General features: G+C 36.9%; 1 protein-coding gene across 1 annotated transcript in view; it reads left to right on the top strand.

Moving 5' to 3' along the window:
• The window catches only part of PIK3C2G (phosphatidylinositol-4-phosphate 3-kinase catalytic subunit type 2 gamma), a 409,785-nt gene that overhangs the window by 325,353 nt on the left and 62,400 nt on the right, over positions 1–22,032 (top strand). The window contains exons 27-29 of the mRNA XM_043441512.1: positions 4,778–4,967; positions 5,472–5,593; positions 10,053–10,161. Coding sequence (XP_043297447.1) covers positions 4,778–4,967; positions 5,472–5,593; positions 10,053–10,161 — 421 coding nt within the window. The remainder of the gene's footprint in view (positions 1–4,777; positions 4,968–5,471; positions 5,594–10,052; positions 10,162–22,032) is intronic.

The raw sequence follows: 22,032 nt of genomic DNA on the forward strand, positions 1-22,032 counted from the left end.
CTATATGTATGTAGACCATTGGTGTTGGACAAAAGTTGAATCAGTGAGGAAAGAATGGTCTGCAATGGAAAAAAAAAAATTGGCTAAATTAATCATTGTGTACCTATACTTCCAGATAGATCATTTTTTAAAAAATAAAGTTAACTCCATTTTCCCAAATAGATTGTTCATTCAACAAATATTTGAAGGCTACTTACTATGCACACGTTATTGTAAAATTTTTCTTCCAAAATATATTTGTTGTTGTTGTTCAGTCACTAAGTCATGTCAGACTCTGTGACCCCATGGACTGCAGCACGGCAGGCCTCTCTGTCCCTCACCATCTCCCAAAGTGTGCCCAAGTTCATGTCCAAAATATATTACTGTTAAAAAAAAGCAGATTACATTGTGATTTTTGACTCTTGCCTTTTTTACTTCCATCTCACGCAGTCTCAAAATTCTTACAAAGACATGCTCCCTTTATCTGCCTGATTCCTTTCTTCCCGTCCTCACTCTGTCAGTCACACTGCAGTTTCGTGCTGTCTATTAAGAACCAGTCAACCATCTACCTCTGAGCTTCTGGATGAGCTGTTGTTTCTTTCTAGAATAGCCTCCAACAGAAATTCCCATGGTCTATGTTCTCGGCAAATTAAGTTAATCAAATCACTCTGCTCATCTTTTCAGTGAAATTATCCCTGACCATCCTGCTTAAGGGTAGCTCAGCTGGTAAAGAATCCGCCTGCAATGCAGGAGACCCTGGTTTAATTCCTGGGTCAGGAAGATCCGCTGGAGAAGGAATAGGCTACTCACTCCAGTATTCTTGGACTTCCTTTGTGGCTCAGCTGGTAAAGAATCCACCTGCAATTGTGGGAGACCTGGGTGTGATCCCTGGGTTGGCAAGATCCCCTAGAGAAGGGAAAGGCTACCCACTCCAGTATTCTGGCCTGGAGAATTCCATGGACTGTATAGTCCACGGGGTCACAAAGAGGCGAACAGGACTGAGCAACTTTCACTTTCACTTTCATCCTGCTTAAACTGGCAACTGTTTCCTACCCCACATTCCCTCTCCCCAATTTCTTAGTTTCTTCTATGGTTTATATTACTTTCTCAAATCCTATATTTTTATGTTTATTTCATGATATTTTATATTCACATTATAGAAACTTTATAAGGGGAGACATTTCTGTCTGGTTTTCTCATTGGTATAATCCCAGTATGCACCTGGCATATAACAAGAGTAAAAATAGTAGGAGTGTCATCTGTGTCTGTATGTCTGTTCGTTTGCACAAGTGTATAGAGGAACCGCAAAAGAAGACTACCAAACTGTTCATAGTGGTTATTTGGGGGGAGGAGAGTGGTAATGGAAGAAGGATGAGGCAAGCCTTTTACATTTTACTAAATATTTTACTGTGTGACTTGAATTACATTTTATTTTTAAAAAAAAAGCAAATGTTTTAGTGTGCATGGAATTTCTTTCATAATTAATAAAACAGATGCTGTGGACAGCATCCAAGACAAAACTAAGTAACAAGGTGTTCCTAAGAACAAGCAGGGAAGGGCAGATCATTAAGTTACAAGACCTGTGTAACAGCATCTTATGGGAGGAAGCTAAGAAAGCCACAGGTTATCTGATGGACCTGAGAACAAGGCTCCACAGAGCTCACAGGTACTCACTGGAAAGCTGAGTGGGCCAATTTGATAAGCTATGAAGCAGCTGAAACGGGGAAGGACTTTTACACACTCCAGTTCAGAAGGAAGGGCAAGGATTCCATGGCAAATCTGAGAAGGCTGAAGAAGTCTATAAACTCTCAAAGGTAACTGGCACTTCCTCCCTAGAAAAAGTCCTAAGCTGAACACAAACTGCTATAAGTATAATCCAAATGAAAGGAGAAAGATTGTAAGAGCAAAGGAAAAACAAAATCCAGAAAAAATTGGGGGCAAAGCAGCACATCTCAGAAAGTATGAAACAGTATTTTTTCTTACCACTCTGACAGCAACAGAAAAGAGGGCTTAAGATCCTGAGAACCCTCTACTCCTTCCTGAAAGTTTAATTTCATCTTAAATGAATAAGTAACATGGATCATGTCTGAATGTCATACAAAATTAGAATTTAAAAAAAAGAAATAAGATGCAAATAAAATCTCTTCAATGAAAGTATGCCAGAAAGACATTCCTAACAAAGGGATAAACTGTTATATTTCAAATTGAGCTAAAAGAAATTAAGAAAATGATAAAGATATGAAGGAGCAATGTAAATTATAATTAGAGAAAACTCAAAAACAAAATGATGAAACCTCCCAAAAATTAGAAAATAAAACATACTTTAATAAAGTCCCTGAAGAAGAAAACCAAAGTAATATATCAAAACAATACCAAAACTAAATTGTATATTTAGTATTTTAATAAATATTAACACCATAATTCAAGAAGTTTTCAGAAAAATGAAAAGATTTGAAATTACATATGGAAAGGACACTTTGCATATTGAGAAAGCTACCCAGAATAACCAACCTGAACCATACCTTTGGAGAAAGTATTGGATTTGAGGGGAAAAAAAAAACTTCCTTTAAGCATCTAGGCAAAAATATCAATTCATTTGTAAAGGGAACAAAGTTCAGTCTGTCATAAGAGTTTTGGGTTTTAATCCTTTATTCCAGAAGAAAATTAAATAATATTTTTATGACCCTCCAAAAAAGAAAACGTGAGCCACGGATGTTGTAGCCAGTAAAATTGACTTTCATGCATAAAGGCCACAGAAAAACTGTTATCAACGCCCAGAACTCAGAAACTTACTTCCCGGAAAACTTCTGGAGGAATTTGCCAGAAAATGAGCATCAGATAGTTGAAATGACAGAGGGATGTGACATAGGACTGGTAGAGCATATCATATTTAATGATAGAAGACAGAATGTGTAATATGTATAGCATAGATACCATATGATGTAAATAGAATAGCTCTGTAAAAAAATGGGAGTGAAATAGGAAGCACATATGAAAAGTGGAGTAGGCATAAAGATTGCTTTATTATATGAACTGGGATAAAAAGGATAACACTGCAATCAGATACGGGAGAAAAAGGGCATGGGGGATAAAGGGTATTATCTGAAGATATTCATTATACTATTAGGACACAAGTGCAAACCTTCTTAAATATAAATAATCATCATAATAAAGCAGACCTAACCAAAAAAAAATAAGTAAATAAAGACCAGAGTGAAAAGCATTTCATGTAAAATATGTGTATATTAAATATAGTATTATAGTATACAACTTCTTAGAAAATAGTTGACAGAGGAAATCAAATATATTTGAAAATAAAACAATGAAAGTTAAATCATAATTTTTCAAAAATGTTTAAATATAGGGGGAAGAAAAGAATAGTACAGAGAGTTCAGGGATAGATGTTGGGCTTCTTGGAATATACACTGTTTTGATAGATATAACTTCTGGAATTGTTTAAGTATTTTTAACAAATTGATGTTTTAAATTATTCCTAAAAAATATAATACGAAAATCTGAGACCACATTACCTGTCTCCTGAGAAACCTGTATGCGGATCAAGAAGCAAGGGTTAGAACTGCACATGGAAAAAAGAACTGGATCAAAATTGGGAAAGGAGTACATCAGGGCTGTGTATCGTCACCCTGCTTATTTAACTTATATGCAGAGTACATCATGTGAAAAGCACAAGCTGGAATCAAGATCGTTGGGAAAAATATCAACAACCTCAAATATGCAGATGATACCATTCTAATGGCTGAAAGTAAAGAGGAATTAAAGAGTCTCTTGATGACAGTGAAAGAGGAGAGTGAAAAAGCTGGTTTAAAACTCAACATTCAAAAAACTAAGATCATGGCATCCAGTCCCTTCACTTCATGGCAAATAGAAGGAGGAAAAAATGGAAACAGTGACAGACTTTATTTTCTTGGGCTCTAAAATCACTGCAGATGGTAACTACAGCCACGAAATTAGAAGACGCTTGCTTCTTGGAAGTAAAGCTATGACAATCCTAGACACTGTATTAAAAAGCAGAGACATCACTTTGCTGACAAAGGTCTGCCTAGTCAAAGTTATGGTTTTCCCAGTAGTCATGTATGCATGTGAGAGTTGGACCATAAAGAAAGCTGAGTAATGAAGTACCGATGCTTTTAGTGGTGTTGAAGAAAACTCTTGAGAGTCCCTTGGACTGCAAGGAGATCAAGCCAGTCAATCCTAAAGGAAATCAACCCTGAATATTCATTGGAAGGAATGATGGTGAAGCTGAAGCTCCAATACTTTGGCCACCTGATGGGAAGAGCTGATTCATTGGAAAACAGCCTGATGCTGGGAAAGATTGAGGGCAGGAGAAGGGGACAACAGAGGACAAGATGGTTGGATGGCATCATGGACTCAATGGACATGAGTTTGAGTAAACTCCAAGAGTTAGTAGAGGATAGAGGAGCCTTGTGTGCTACAGTCCATAGGGTTGCAAAGAATTGGACACGACATAGTACTGAACAACAACAAAAATAGAAATTTAAAGAATTTCTATTTTTGAAAAATTTAAAGAAGTCAAAATAGAAATATTACAATTAGTTTTATATTTCACCACGAAAGTTTCTCTTATATTTGCTAACAGCTCAAGATGTGAATTTGAAGTTGATAAAAAATAATGTTTACTATTAATAGTTGTACTCCAAATCAATAGGCGTGGTCTTTTACTTCTTCATCCACATCTAACACAAGGAAATGACTCAAGTGAAATGGGTCAACTCAGGGGGAACATCACTCACTATCTTATCTTTTTTCATTTCTCTAGGAAAATAAAGGAAAGTCTGGAGTGCTTCCCTGTGAAATTGAATAACTTGATCCACACACTTGCACAAATGACATCCATAAGTCCTGCCAAATCAACTTCACAGACGTTTTCCCAGGAATCCTGTATGCCAGGTGCAAGCAGGTCAATCCAAAGAGCAACAATCTTAGGGTTCAGCAAGAAAACCAGCCATGTAAGTTTCAAAACTGTTATCTTGACTTAAATATCATTTGACTACATCTCCCACTTTGCTTCACTATACACACTCTTCCTCATACCATGCTTATTTTTTTTTTACTATGCATATGAAAAATCAGTTACAGTTTGAGTAGAAGTGCAGTTAAGGAGGATGTTCCAAGCAGAAATCATAACAACCAGAGCTGTTAGTAGAGAATCATCAAAGAGAACAGTTCCTGCCCTGTGGTAGACTATAAATCAAGAACTAATTAAAATGTCCACAGGACAGAAGAAAAGAAATTAGGCAGTCTGTTCCCAGCACCTAAGATTATGATATCTTTCTATACCGTGTGTTTATAGGTAATTTTGCCTTTACAAAATGCACCTCTTATCTTTTGTGATGATTTTTTTTTTTTTGCAGAGAAATTCTTGCTTTGTTTAGTTTACACAGAGCCAGATTTTAGAATGTATTGAAGGTTGATACTGCCGTCTTTTGATTTTGTCTATTTATTTTCTGCAGCTGTATCTAATCCAGGTGACTCACAGTAACAACGAAACAAGCCTGACAGAAAAGTCATTTGACCAGTTTGCAAAACTTCACAGCCAACTTCAAACGCAGTTTGCATCACTGACCCTCCCAGAGTAAGGATTGTCCTCCCTGGGGTTTTGTGTTCAGTACTTGCCCTTGAACATAAGGAGAAATTACGGTTATGGGGCTTTCTATTTGTGAACAATACAGCATTCTGATTCTAGTTCCACTGAACCTATCCAAGCAGTCTCTATTGGTCTCAGAGTAAAGAACCTTTTGTCTCATCAAACAGAAAAAGGTTTTTAATTTTGTCTGCTTTCAGGCATTGGTGTTGTAAACAAAAAAAAATCAGAACCAATTTCATTTTTCATCAATTATCAGTAAAATTGTCTTCTTTGCCTGTTTTTTAAATTTAATCTCTTTCTAGAATTTTCTGTTAAAATAAAATTGAAAATGCAGAACGAAATTGGATATATCTTCTCTTTCAGCAAATAATGGTGACAAAAAGCTCTGATATATTTATTTGCTGTACAAGAAAAATTTATCAATATCAATTAGTATACAAGTAAAATTTATTCACATCAGTTCATTTTTGTTATTAATTATTAACTTGATCCCCTGGAGAAGGAAATGGCAACCCACTCCAGTATTCTTGACTGGAGAATCCCATGGACAGAGGAGCCTTGCAAGCTACAGTCTATGGGGTCGCAAGAGTCGGACACGACTAAGCATGGAGCACACACATTAACTTGAACTTGGGTTATCTAAATTTAACTTGTTATTAACTTTATTTTGCAGTCTTGAGAACCATTGCTTCAGTTCATGTTATAGCAAAAACATATTAAGCATAAACAAAGGGTATAATTCAAAATAACTTCTGATCAAATAAATCTTCTAAAATTTATCATTTAGAACTAGCCAAATTTAGATTATAGACTTGAGTATGTGGAATATCTTGACTTTTTAAAAAGGAACTTTTTAGAAATTTTGATGTTTGCACTTAGGCATATCAAATGTTACCTATAGAGTTTCTTGGTATCCACAAGGAATTGGTTCTAGGACCCCCCTCCTGCAGACACCAAAATCCTTGCATGCTCAAGTCCTACCCATAAGATGGAGTAGTGTTTACATATAGCCTAACCACAGTCTCCTCTTACTTTAAAGTCTCCTCTTACTTTATTTTTTATTTATTAATTTATTTATTTTACTTTACAATATTGTATTGGTTTTGCCATACATTGACTTGAATCCGCCATGAGTGTACTTGTATTCCTCTTACTTTAAATCACCTCTAGATTTCTTATAATATCTAACACAATATAAATGCTATGTAAATAGTTGTAAATACAATGTAAATGCTACGTAAATATTTTCTGCATGCAGCAAATTCAAATTTTGCCTTTTGGAACTTTCTGGATTAGTTTTTCCTAATAGTTCCATCTACAGTTGATTGAATCTGCAGATGTCGAACCTGCAGATAGGGAGAGCCAAATGTACCAGGATTTTTCTTGAGTAAATGGTCCTCTAACAATAGGAGTGTTCATACCTGACCTGACATGCTTGGAACATGTGGATTTTCATTAGACTTTCAGGGTTTAGTCATTTACCAAAGTATAAATCTAAGCAACATCACCAGTGGATGGAAAGATAGTGGGCATTATTGAAGACCGAGTAGTTTACATTCATGAAACTCTATACTTGCAGATAGCTCAGAAATTTTGAAATACAAATGCTTTAAAAATTAGAAAGTCATCAGAGTAAGAGACTGACAGGGAAGGAATGTCACTGTGAAAACTTAAAGACAACATCAGCTTTAAGAATTATTGAAAAACATCTAATATGATAACAGGAAAAGGAAATACTGGCCAAAAAATTTAAAGTCCAACTACAAATACTGAATTCAACATTAGTGGTTTCCATTGTATCTTACTTACTAATGATTTAGAAATACGTTCATTCATTTCTGTAAATGGCTGTTCCTTTAGGTTTCAAAAATGTCTCTGTTCTACTCTTTTCTGTCCTCAATACATATTAGTATAACCTGTAAAACTTTAAAGTGTCAGTAATCTCTTTCCATGTGCCTCGTCTAGATTTTCAACTTTAGTTAGGATTCTGCTTTGCTCAACAACTCCTGTCAGGTGGCCTAAATTGGTTTTAAAACCATTCAAGCAACATGTGGAAGGGAGGAATATTTAGTCCTTTGTGCCCTGAACAATATTTGTATGCTGACAGTCCCAAAGGAACTCAGGCTTATAGCAATGCATATACATGAAGGATGAGGGCAAGATTGCCTTTGACTCCTAAATTTACTAAGAGAAGCTCTATGCAAATTATGTAAATCCAATCTAGAAAGTATGATCAGAAAGTTCAAATTAGACATATTGTAAAACAGTGGTCTTCAAATTAGGCTGTTTGTACTTCTTGGTACCTTCTGAGAATACAAAGACATAGGAATCTTCCTTGAAATTAATCATCTTTAAAGTCATCTGCATGAGGGCTTCCCTGGTGGTAAAGAATGGTCAAGAATCCACGTGCCAATGCAGGAGGCACAGGTTTGATCCCTGGTCCGGGAAGATCCCACACGCCGCAGAGCAGCTAAGCCTGTGCGCCACAAGTATTTAGCCTGCGCTCTGGAGCCTGGGAGCAGCAACAACGCAGGCACGCGGGCCGAGACCCTGTGCTCTGCAGTAAGGGGCCACCGCAATGGGAAGCCGTTGCACTGCAGCTAGAGAGGAGCCCCCACTCACAGCAGCTAGAGGAAAAACCCACGCAGCAAGCAAGACCCAGCACAGCAAAAAATAAATGAATAAAATCATAAAATAACAGTAAAACTCATCTACTTGGGAAAGGTTGATTTCCTTTCCCTCGCTTACTTTCACCATCGCTCTTCTGCCAGCCATCTAGGAATTTATGCTGATACACTGTCCCAGGGAGCACAAAGTCTCTGAGGCTCAAATAAAGGGCAAACCAAAATACCGGTATTGGCACTGAGAAAATGAATTATTCTAGTATTCTGGATATCAAATCTGTTTGCAGGTCAGGTTTTTCTTAATCTGTGGTGTGAACAGAATTGAAAGAAGACTTGTCAGCACCATCAGATAAAATATCCTAAAAAATAATTTTCAAGAACTATTACTATGTTATATTTGACATATAGCTCAAAAGCATTTCAAACAATTGAAGGACATTACTGGAGCTGAATTCCTTAATTCTCATATATTTATTTACAGGCAATATTTTTTAGTACATCCATCTATAGAAATGGAATAGAACTAATGTTGAACTCCATTTTATTCTAGCAATTCTAGAATTGCTAAAGAAAAATTCTAAAAAATTCTAAAGAAAATTCATCCACAAATAAGCAAATTAATGTTTAAAACCAGAAAAATCTATCTACTTACCAAATGTATTTCTGTGCTTTGATTAATTATATATGATACTAATTTTTATGATAACTAAATCTGGATGAAAACTTTCAATACTTTAAGCCTTAGAACTGCAAAAGTAAAAAAGTAAAATATCAATTATTTAAAGACACATACATATTATTTTGGATTTCCCTGACGTTTCCGACAAGAAGCAATGGATAGGATGTCCTGCAGTTGTCACATACGTCGGTGTGTTTGCTGACAATCCGTTGCCATCCCCCATGCTCCTTTGCCCAGGGGAAGGTCAAGACCAAAGAAGCAAAAGATGAAGGTGGCAACAGGAAGACTGCAGTCAGAGGAAGTTGCTATAGTTCCTAAAACGATGCATTTAACCAGAAATGTTAAAGTGTTAGTAGTTCAGTTGTGTCTGCCCCTTTGTGACCCATGGACTGTAGTCCGCCAAGTCTCCCCTGTTCATGGAATTCTCCAGGCAAGAATACTGGAGTGGGTAACTATTCCCTTCTCCAGAGAATCTTCCCGACCCAAGAAACAAACCTGAGTCTCCTGCATTGCAAGCAGATTCCTTGCCATCTGAGCTACCAGGGAAGCCCTTAAGCAGCAAAACCTGTTGCCTTTAACAGGTCATGCCACCCAATAATTGGTCGTAATCAATGTCCAACCCATCAAGATGAATCATCAGATAACGAAGAGGAAATTCTGCAAGTCAGACCTCTGAGGAAAGTGATACTTTGTTCCAAGAGACTAAGACCAGATGGAAGCATATGTCACTTGGTAAAATGTTTAACTTAGCTAGTGTAGCAGTGTCTCTAGTGAACCCAGAAGCAACAATACCATCTGACTTTTCGGGAAAATTATGAATCGTTAAATTTCAGAAAGTATTTATTAACCCCCACATGTATCAAAAGACAAAATGTGTGGTCTGCCATAAATACAGTAAGAGGGAAAATATATATTTGTTTAGCGTGCTAAATTAAATTAGTGTTAATATTAATGATGGTTAAAATAGCACATGTCCACAGCCATGTTAATAAAACTCTCAGAATTAATCATGCATTCTGTGGTTTCATAAAAAATGTTTTCCTTGGCTCTTCCATCTGATGCAGCTATAACTCCATGAACAATTCTAAGATACAGACACCAATTTCCAAACTAATGAAAATATACCTTTTTTCTTTTAAAACAGGTTTCCTCATTGGTGGCACTTACCTTTTACAAATTCAGATCACAAAAGGTTCAGAGATCTAAATCATTACATGGAACAGATATTAAATGGATCATATGAAGTTGCAAACGTATGTTACAATTTACTTTTATATTTTTACATATGGGCTGTTTTATATATCATTACTGGGAATATTTTTAAATACTTTATACCATCTTTGGTCCTACATTTACTCAACACATGTGCAAATTAAAGTTATCTTGTCAATTCCGTGCAAAAACCAACTGGGGTTTTAGTTGAAATTGCATCTTAATATCTTCCAATCCATTGTCATATACCCATTTAAGTATTTTTAGAATGTTTTCTCAATAATATTTTATTGTTCTATGCACAGAGGTCTTAAAAATATTTTGTTATACCAGATATGGTACTTTTTAAAAATCCTTTTTCACCAGTACATAGATAGAACTGATTTTATATTTTGATGTCTTACCCAGATTTTAGTCTGGTAATTCCTCACTATCTTGTTAGCTATCTGATGCTTTCAAGCAGTTTGAAAACAAATTGTCTAATTATCCAAGTTATTCTCACTAGGAGGTCTAGAGTAAATGACTGAATCTACTGTCACTAAAAATGGGAGTTTAGAGCTGCAGTCATCACCCACTCAATCCCTCCCCTTCCAGAGATATCTGCCATTCTACCTCTTCACCTCCATCCTGTGTTCTAACAAACCTTGTCTCTCATAGGGAGCTGTTTCAGAGGATCTAAGTTTGTGGTCACTTCCCATATGAAAAAATATTTGAGAATTTCTTGGTGAGATTTTGGTACTACTCACCAGTGATTCTGAGTAGGCTGGAAAATTGAAAAGATATACCACTTCCCAGTTTTGCTCCCTTCTGTCATATGCATCGAAAAAAGGTACTCTTAAGATCCCTCCCTATATATACATACATACAACTACAACGCACACATGCATGCAGAAGATATAGGTCCTTCTGAGGATTCAAGAGAGCACTTGCTCCCTTTACTATTAAATCTTTATCATCATTGTGCATGAAAAGGTCCTATGAGATAAATGTAAGTTACAGAGGCAGGTACCAAGCTAATAGAGTCCTCTGGGGTTATTGGCTAGACATAGAACCTTTTAGGGATTTATCTCGAAGAAGGCAATGGCCCCCCACTCCAGTACTCTTGCCTGGAAAATCCCATGGATGGAGGAGCCTGGTGGGCTGCAGTCCATGAGGTCGCTAAGAGTCAGACGACTGAGCGACTTCACTTTCACTTTTCACTTTCATGCATTGGAGAAGCAAATGGCAACCCACTCTAATGTTCTTGCCTGGAGAATCCCAGGGACAGGGGAGCCTGGTGGGCTGCCGTCTATGGGGTAGAAGAGAGTCGGACACGACTGAAGCGACTTAGCAGCAGCAGCAGCAGGGATTTATCTAGAACATCATCCCTAAGGGTAAAATGTTATTGTTGTTGTTGTTTAGTTGCTAAGCTGTGTCCAATTCTTTGTGATCCCACAGACTGTAGCCCACCAATTTTGTCCTTGGGATTTCCCAGGCAAGAATACTGGAGTGAGTAGCCATTTCCTTCTCTAAGGGATCTTCCCAACCCAGGGATCAAACCCACATCTCCTGCATTATAGGCAGATTCTTTACTGCTGAACGACCAGGGAAGCCCAAGTGTAAAAGGTACAAGATCTATTAAACTTTTTGCCTTTTGATGAAAGAATAGAGACTGCTTATGGAATATCTTTAGCTAATCCATATATCTGGAATAACTTTAGTGTCCCAATGAGAGACCATTTCTAATATTAATCATGCTAGTCAACAAGCCACCACTTTTATGAACAAAATCTCATCTTTGTGCTAATTAATAATGTCCATTTTCTCAAGGTTTTCAGCATAATGGCTTGAGTTACATATATTGTGAAATGGTTACAATAGGTTTAGTTAACATCTATCATATCCTATAGATATAATAAAAAGAAGAGAAAAAAGCAATTTTAAAATTTATAAATGTCATAAGATGAACATATAATAGCTCTACCTCTTCTTCATCCTCTCCCCCAAATTTTAGAGTGCTTTTAATTACATCAGTAATTAGCATTTGTAAACTGTCTATTGTTGAGTTGTGAGTATATAAAAGAAGCACTTATATTGACTGCTTCTAGTATGAATTTCTTGATTAAAACAATGAGAACCTCCGATTTCTTTCCCTTCTCCTCTATCCAGGCACCCTGACAGTGAAGCCTTTCAGTTCAGTTCAGTCGCTCAGTTGTGTCTGACTCTTTGTGACCCTGAGGACTGCAGCACGCCAGGTTTCCCTGTCCATTACCAACTCCCGGAGCTTACTCAGACTCCTGTCCATTGAGTCAGTGATGCCATCCAATTAGGACATTAACAGATCACTCCTGGATTCTAGTCTCTTTTCCTTTTATTGAAGTATAGTTGACTTGCCATATTATATTAGTTTAGGTGTACAGCATAGTGATTTGATAATTTTTCTGCAGTCTTGATTAAATCCTAGCAGCACTTTGGTATCCTTTGATCTAAGAAACATACAATATGCAGACTTTGAACTTCAGTAAGTTAAAGGTATTGTAACAAGAGGACTACAACTAACCCTATAAAAGTGCAAGTCGCGGAGTTGTGTCCGACTCTTTGTGACCCCATGAACTGTAGCCTGCCAGGCTCCTCTGTCCATGGAATTCTCCAGGCAAGAATACTGGAACAGGTAACTGTTCTCTTCTCCAGGGAATCTTCCCACAACTGACCCCATAACTTGGACTTAATAAAGCGCCAAAGAAATCTATTTTTCTCAGCTGTACATTCAATAACTTTTCTTCTCCATGTGCAACTTGGGAAAGACATTAGATGAGATTACTTTCCAGTCAGAGTGTAAATTGTTTTAGTTACATGTTGTATAGCAGATTAAGTCAGTATATATCAAGGTAACCTTACTGAAATTTAAAAATAAAATATATTAATGAACATGTTCAAAATTGTTTCCTAACTGTAGGTTTGCTGATTCAGGATGCTGGCTTATTGCTATACCTCCTAGTTGGGTAATATTGTGGTTTATTGATGAATAGACCTAGTTTAAAAAAATCCCACAATTCAGATTATAAGCATCCTAAGTCTATTAGAAAAAAAAAAACCACAGTTGTCAATAATGATTGTATTAGATTGCATATAGTCAGGATCAAGAAGAGAAAATTTTAAATCCCTATCACCAGTCCTTAAGACTAGCGGTTAAAGCTCAGTTTCTGGACTGTGCTTGGGACATCACCCGAAAATTTATAAGACTACAAAATATCAGCCTCATCCTCAATAAGAATCTAAATCAGAAACTTTGGGGATGAGGTACAGCAATGTGTTTTAATAAGCCCTCCAGGGTGTTCTGATCCATGATAGTGTTGTTGTTGTTGTTTTTGGCTCTGCTGGGTCTTCATTGCTTTGCTCTGGCTTTCTCTAGTTGCGGTGAGCAGGGGCTACTATTCATTGTAGCACAAGGGCTTCTCATTGAGGTGGCTTCTCTTGTGAAGCACAGGCTCTAGCCACTAAGGGTTCAGTACTTGTGACAGTGGACTCAGTAGTCACCACTCACAGGCTCTGGAGCTCAGGCTCAGTAGTGGAAACACATGGGCTTAGTTGTTCTGCAGCATGTGAAATCTTCCTGGACCTGGGATTGAACCTATGTCCCCTGCATTGGTAGACAGATTTTTTTTTAATGCACTGCGTCACAAGGGAAATCTCCATGACATATTTGAGAACCATATTTCATAGTCTAGTCATCTTTCCTCTTTTTTTTTTTTTTTTCCAGTTTGGACGTGGACAGATATTTGGTTTCCAATGTAGTAGATATTAAGGTACCCTACTATATTATTGATTTTTTAGCAAATCTGAACTCAAGAATATTGTGCTGCAATATTGTTTCCAGGCTGGTAGCTCAGCTGGAGATGCTGTTTTGTATCAAAGGACAAGTGCCTGAGCACTTAAGGAGGTATACTTAACCCAGTTCCCAGTGAGGTAAAGAAGGCATCCCGGGGAGTATGGCATTCAGGTTGTTGTTAAAGGGCACACATAATAGAAGTTAGTAAATAGCAACTGGGAAAAAGTTGCTCTAGACAAGGGGAATTGCAAGGACAAAGCATCCATTGTGGTTACATGTTTTTCTCTTGTTTGGAAGCTTAAAGAAATCAATGACTATATTCACTTAATTTTTATTCAGGGATAGCACACTTATAATCTCATCAATATTTAACAAATACTTTAAATGAAAAATAACAGAATTATTAGCATATATTAACCTATAGGATTTATGTTGTTTTGTAAAACCTAGGGGACTGAAACTGCATCTGAAAAGTACGCAGTCTCCTAACTTATTCTTACCAGTTTTATTGTAATGCATGTTCCCAAAATACATAATTTATCTTTAATATATAAGCTACCATGCTAGTAAGCAATAAAGGCTTTAAAATTTGTAGAAAATAATGCAAAATTTTGGGGAAATTTTGGATTATATTATAAAATAAATATGAATGCAATTTTGATTTTTTTTTCTCACCCCACTGTATAATCCCACATGAACTCTGTGACCAGACACCTCTGGCTTGGTAAAGAATGGTCTGGAGAATCTTGCTAGCTGCCAGCTTGAGGACAAGTTCCTTGGTTACCTAGTACTAAAGCCAGGAACACTGCTTGGTCATGCTTTAAATGATGAGCATTACTGGTGCACTGGGTCATGATTTTACCCTTCAGAAAGATCACTCAGAGCACATCTGTAGTATATCTGCTATGAACAAAGAGAAAGAAGTGAACAGTATCTGTTCATTACGGGAACAGAACCACATAATAAGCTAACTGAAAATAAAGATGTAAAATGATTGTTGAAACAGCACTAGACAATAGAAAAGCTACACTATACTAAAAGATATACGTAGATATCTTGCATGTGCATGAATTTAACTGTTTGAGATGGCCAAAACATTCACTAGGAATTTTTCTGTAAATATTATAGAAAAACTGAAAGAATGTTTTTAGCCAACCCAATATTATACTAGCATACTCAATATAAATTATCTTTTGAATATATTTAGTATTTAGGTCTCAAATCAATGAGTAATGGGAAATAAGTTATAAGAGAGGCTTCTGTTCTATAGGATCAAGGCAAATGAATTTATGTCACTGGACTTCAAATGCTTTTTGTGTATTCAAGAATGTAGTATGTTGAAATCTTAATGTTCTTACTAACTCTGACATTCTCTGAAGGTCATGTCCATTCACTTTGTCATAGTGAAGGACACATGGCTATGACAACTGTCTGCAAGGGATCATGCTGAGAGGACTGTGAATGGGATTGTCATCTTTCAGGCTGAGGGCTGCCTTACAGATCAGATAGTTTTAAAGACTGTTTTAAAGACTTTTCAGGGTAATTGGCAAAATATCTAGTAACCATTGAAAATGTCAGGCTTTGGCCTTTTTAAGCAGAGGCAAGTGAGTGCAAAGTGAAGAAGCTTCTGATTTCTGGTCCTGGTGTGAATAGGGTAATATTGAGATCTATCTTGGTATGGCAACAGAGATTTCCTAAGTATATCTGCCTAGAGGATGGGTTCACAGAGAACTGTTTGCAGAGGACTGTCCTGAGAGGGGAAAAGGAAAGGAGTCAGATATATACAGGTAGAGAAGACTTGCAAAGTGAAGTTTATCACCACAAGGTTTAATGAATAGTGTTACAGCTCATCATGATCACAGCTGCACTGAGACAGCTGAACAGAACTACCAGAGGACCTCAGTTTTCATCACATTCACATTTACTACTGTGCTAAATTAAATTGCAACTGAAGAGGCACCAAGAAGAGATGTTTTTATTTTGTTTTGTGCTATTCTTAAATTCTATTGGCAAATATTTAGGGAAAACATGGCTGAAGAAATTTCAAGCACCACATTATTTTTGTTTTGGGATTAGGATGTAGGATTTGAATGGGGGGAAAAAAAAAGAAGGAGAAGAAAAAGAAGAGATATTTATGTCATCAAACATGAGATACTATTGTGAAATCACAGATCCCAGAAATGCTCGAAGTAAGACTGTGCCAACCATTTTCTAACCCTGGACTTCCAAAGAGAGCAATCCTATTTTGTGCCATAAAAGTAGCAAGCAAAAGGAAGCTGATATGATGGGTGTGAGTCTCACAAATAACACCCTGCTAATAGTTGAATTGAATTTTGTAAAATGAGTATTTCAAGTACTCAATTTTGTAAAATGAGTATTTGAAGTACAAGAAAATACCTTCCTAAGATGTAAATCCTACATCTGCTTCTTAATTGTCCTTTCTATATAACAAAATAAAATAGTGCTAGATTAACAAAGATAAAATCAATAAAAATTAAATTTGAGGACTGGAATAATAAAGACTATTAATACTTTCAAAATCTACTGTCTCTGTCACTCAACAAATGTTTATTGATTGCCTACATTGTATACTTCCTGACCAAGAAACCAAAATAGTACCTACTGATCAAGTGTTTCATGGGGAGGTTTTAAAAAGTATGTTCTAAGGCCAGTCTTTAGAGATGCTGGTCATACAGACAAAGGGAGATACAGGTATACTCCAGTTTATTGCACTTCACTTTATTTGCCATGCACAGGTATTATGTTTGTTTTACAAATTGAAGCTCGTGGCAACCCTACTTTAAACAAATCTATTGGTGCCATTTTCCCAACAGAATATGCTCAGTTTGAGTCTTTGTGTCACATTGTGGTAATTCTCAAAACGTTTCAATCTTTCTGACGATTATTACATTTGTTCTGGTGATCTGAGACAAGTGATCTTTGAAGTCACTATTATAATTGTTTTGGGAGGGTGCCATGAACTGGACCCATATAAGACTCTGAACCTTTGTGTGTTCTGACTGGTCCACATTGCTGACTAGCCCTGCCTTCTTCTCTCTCTCTTTCTCTTTCTCTCTTGCCACCACCATCCTTGGGCCTCCATATATTCTCTGAGACACAAAAATATTGAAATTAGGCCAATGAATAACCCTACAATGGCCTCTAGATGTTAAAGTGGAAATAAGAGTTGCACATCTCACACTTTAAATCAAAAGCTAGAAATGATCAAGCTTAGTGAGAAAGGCATACTGAAAGATGAGGTGGTCTGAAAGCTAGGCCTCTTGCACCAAATACTCAGTCAAGTTGTGAATGCAAAGCAAACGTTCTTGAGGGAAATTAAAAGTACTAGTCCAGTGAACACATGAATCACAAGAAATAGAAACAGCCTTACTGCTGAGAAGAGAAAGTTTTCGTGGTCTGGATAGGAAATCAAACCAGCCACACATTCCCTTAAAACAAAGAGCAAGACTTTAACTCTCTTCAGTTACATGAAGGCTGAGAGAGGTGAGGAAGCTGCAGAAGAAAAGTCTGAAGCTAGCAGAGGTTGGTTCATGAGGCTTAAGGAAAGACGTTGTCTCTATAACCTCAAAGTGCAAGGTGAAGCCCCAGCAAGTTATCCAAAAGATCTAGCTAGGATAATTGATGAAGGTGGCTATACTAAACAACAGATTTTTGGTTTAAACAAAACACCCTTCTTTTGGATGAAGATGCCTGCAGGACTTTCACAGATAGAAGTCAATGCATGGCTTCAGAATTTCAAAGCTCAAGCTGACTCTTGTCAAGGGAGAGTAATTACACTAATACAGCTGGTGTTTAAGTTGAAACTAGTGTTCATTTGCAATTCCAAAAAACCTAGGGCCCTCAAACAGTATGCTAAATCTACTGTGCCCTCTGGTCTGTAAATGAAACAACAAAGCCTGGATGACATCTGTTTACACATCTGTTTACAACATGGTTTACTGGATATTTTAAGCCCAATGTTGAAGAACTATTGCTGAGAAAAAAAAAATTATTTTTAAAATATTACTGTTCACTCACAGTGCACTAAATGGATACGGACAATGAGATTAATGTTGTTCATGCCTGCTGATACAACATCCATTGTGCAGTCCATGGATCAAGGAGCAATTTTGACTTTCAAGTCTTATTAGGTTGATGCAAAAGTAATTGTGGTTTCAGATCATGAATCATCATAACCAGACTTGAACACATCTTTATTAATCAAAATAGGAACCATTACAAGTAACACATTTTTGACAATGAGAAGTTTGCTTATTCCTGTAGCATAAAAATCTGTGCTTCAGGATTTGATGAATTCTTGGAAAGCACTTTCTGCCTCCTGCTGGCTGTGGGAGCATTTTCCCTGCAAAAAGTTGTCAAGATGCTTAAAGAAGTAGTAGTAGGTTGGCAAGAGCTCAGGTGAATATGGCGGATGAGGCAAAATTTCGTAGCCCAATTCATTCAATTTTTGAAGCATTGGTTGTGTGACATGCAGTCGGCTGTTGTTGAGGAGAAGAACTGGGCCCTTTCTGTTGACAAATGCGAGCTCTAGATGTTGTGGTTTTCCATGCATCTCACTGATTGGCTGAGTATACCTCTCAGATGTAATGGTTTTGCCGGAATTCAGAAAACTGTAGTAGATCAGACCGGCAGCAGATCACCAAACAGTGACCATGACCTTTTATTGGTGAAGTTTGGCTTTGGGAAGTTCTCTGGAGCTTCTTCTCGGTCTAGCCACTGAGCTGGTCACCGCTGGTTGTCATATAAAATCCACTTTTCATCGCACATCACAATCCAATTGAAAAATGGTTCATTGTTGTTGTGTAGAATCAGAGAAGACAGCACTTAAAAACGACGATTTTTTTGATTTTCAGTCAGCTCATGAGGCCCCCAGTTATCAAGCTTTTCCCCCTTTCCCACTTGCTTCAAATGCCGAACAACCATAGAATGCTCGACGCTGAGTTCTTTGGCAACTTCTCATGTAGTTTTAAGAGGATCAGCTCCGATGATGCTCTCAGTTGGTCATTGTCACCTTCCGATGGCTGGCCACTGTGCTCCTCATCTGCAAGGCTCTCATCTCCTTTGCAAAACTTCCTGAATCATCACTACACTGTATATTCATTAGCAGTTCCTGGGCCAAATGTGTTGATGGTGCAAGTTGTCTCCACTGCTTTACGATCCATTTTGAATTCAAAGAAGAAAATTGCTCCGATTTGCTTTTTGTCTTAGCATCATTTCCATAGTCTAAGGTAAATATCAAATAAACAGCAAATAATGTCATTAGCAAAAAATATAAACCAAGAAATGTACATTAAAATGGTGTATAACATGACCACATTTATTAAGAATGCATTCCAATGGCAAATTTCCACTATGCAAAAACTGCAATTACGTTTGCACCAACGTTAATATTTAAGAAAAACATTTTTTAAGGCTATAGTTGCTATAGATAGTGATTCCTCTGATGATCTGGGCAAAGTCAATTGAAGCTCTCCTGGAAAGGAGTCACCATTCTAGATGCCATTAAGAACATTTCATGACTCCTGGGAAGAGGTCAAGATATCAACATTCACAGTTTAGAAGAAGTTGATTTTAGCCCTCATGGATGACTTTGAGAGGTTCAAGACTTCAGTGGGGGAAGTCACTACAGGTATGATATAAATAGCAAGAGAGTTAGATTTGGAAGTGGAGCCTGAAGATGGGACTGAATTGCTATAATCTTATGATGAAGTTTTAACAGACGAAGAGGAGTTGCTTCTTATGGTTAAGCAAATCAACTTGTTTCTTGAGGTGGAATCCACTCTTGGTAAAGATGCCATGAAGATTGTTGAAATGACAACAAAAACTTTTAAATATTACATAAACTTAGTTGATAAAACAACAGCACAGCTTGAGCAGATTGACTACAATTTTAAAAAACCTTCTACTGTGGATAAATGCTATCAAACAGCATCGCCTGCTACAGAGAAACCATTTGTCAAAGAGGCATCATGTCATCTTATTTGAAGAAGTTGCTACAACCACCCCAACCTTCAGCCTGATTAGTCAGCAACCATCAACAGCAGGGTAAGACCCTCCACCATTGAAAGGATTACAATTTGCTGAAGGCTCAGATGATAGTTAGCATTCTTTTAGCAATAAAGTATTTTTAAACAAGTTATGTATGTTTTTTAAAGACATATTGCTATTGCTCACATAATAGACTACAGTATATTATAAACATCACTTCTATATGCACCGGGAAACCAAAAAGTTTGTGTGACTCACTTTATTGCTATATTCACTTTATTATGGTGTTCTGAAACTGAACCTACAATATCTCCAAGGTATGACTGTATCTAGCTAGGTATCTGTGTGGTTTTTTAAGAACCTGTTTCTGATATGGGCTTCCCAGGTGGTGCTAGCGGTAAAGAACCTGCCTACCAATGCAGGAGACATAAGAGACGTGAGTTTAATCCCCTGGTTGGGAAGATCCCCTGGAGGAGGGGGGCATGGCAAAGCACTCCAGTATTCCTTGCCTCGATAATCCCATGGACAGAGGAGCCTGGGGCTATAAGTCCATAGGGTCACCAAGAGTCAGACACGACTGAAGTGACTGAGCACACACGCACGTTTCTGACACCACCGGGTTTGGGAAATTCTGCTCTAGAAATTCAAAAGCCAAATCAGATATGTACACTGCTCTAAGAAAATTACAATCCTTGTCCATATTCTGTGTATGTTGATATGTTCTGGAGCTTCATAAAGACTCACAATTTCACACGTGGGGGTTTTCTTTCCTTTATTGCTAAGGAACTTTATGGGGGTTTTCCTGGTGGCTCGGTGGTAAAGAATCCACCTGCAATACAAGAGAGGCAGGTTCAATCTCTGGGTTGGGAAGATTACCCTGGAGAAGGAAATGGCAACCCACTCCAGTATTCTTGCCTGGAAAGTCCCATGGACAGAGGAGCTTGGAGAGCCACAGTCCACAGGGTCACAAAGAATCAGACATGACTTAGCAACTAAACAACAACGAACTTTATGCATCTGATCCATTACTCGTTGTACATATTATACAGTGATAGAACACTAATAATTTGACAGGGACATCAGCAGATGCTGACTAGCCTTAATAAGCAGTGTGACCTGACTGACCGCCCAGGTTCTCCGTGATGTATAATGTCAGTTTTCAATTTCAATCTTCAAATAGGTTAACCACAGTGAAAGCTTAAGTGTCTCCATATGCTGGTGTATGCTTCCCTGATTCCATTTGTTTATATCCAAGGAATGAAAACTTATTTTAAGAGCAGCTAGATAAACATTATTGGCCTAAAAATCACATAAATAACTCCAAAGTAAATCATATTATTTTGAGATTTTTTAAAAACTTTGTATTATTGATGCACTTCTTCCCTTCTCTCATATGTTTTAACAGAGCTATCTGCATAAACACTAAAATCTATAAAGTCAGGGATATAACATAAATATTGTAATTATTTTAAGTGATGTGGACAACTTTAGAGGACTTGTTTTACATACACATATTTTTCCTCTTCCAATAAGAGAGTTAATTTACAATATTTATAAAATAAATTTATAATATCTCTGCTGAATACTCCTGTGATAGGATTATCTTTATTTCTGACCCTGGAAAAATCCTCATAAAAATACTTTTCTTCTTCCATAGCTGCTTATCATATGGCAATGTAGGAAAGACAAATTATTATGTCTATACATTAAACACAGCAGTCTTTTTTAGTTATGTGAAGCATTTATTTGTAACTATTTAAAAATATTTTATATCACTGTAAATAACTCTGTAAAGGCTTTTAAATTTTTACTGATCACTTACTATGTATAACACTGTAGATTAAAAACTTTAAATTGGTTGTAGAGAACAAATTGAAAAGATTAAAATAATGCAATATATTCTTTACTCTCAATGAGCTTATAATATGGTGATAAATACAGACATGAACATATAAATAATAGATGGCAGTGAGTGGAAAAGGAGGAGAAAAGAAAGTAGTAGGTGCATCTTGAATATGAAACTGGACAACCTTACCTTACTAAAATAAAATATTATATACCCTTTCAGGGGCATACTCAATTGTAAGCAGTCTTG

Source organism: Cervus canadensis, chromosome 21 (assembly GCF_019320065.1).
Source record: "Cervus canadensis isolate Bull #8, Minnesota chromosome 21, ASM1932006v1, whole genome shotgun sequence".
Lineage (NCBI taxonomy): Eukaryota > Metazoa > Chordata > Mammalia > Artiodactyla > Cervidae > Cervus > Cervus canadensis.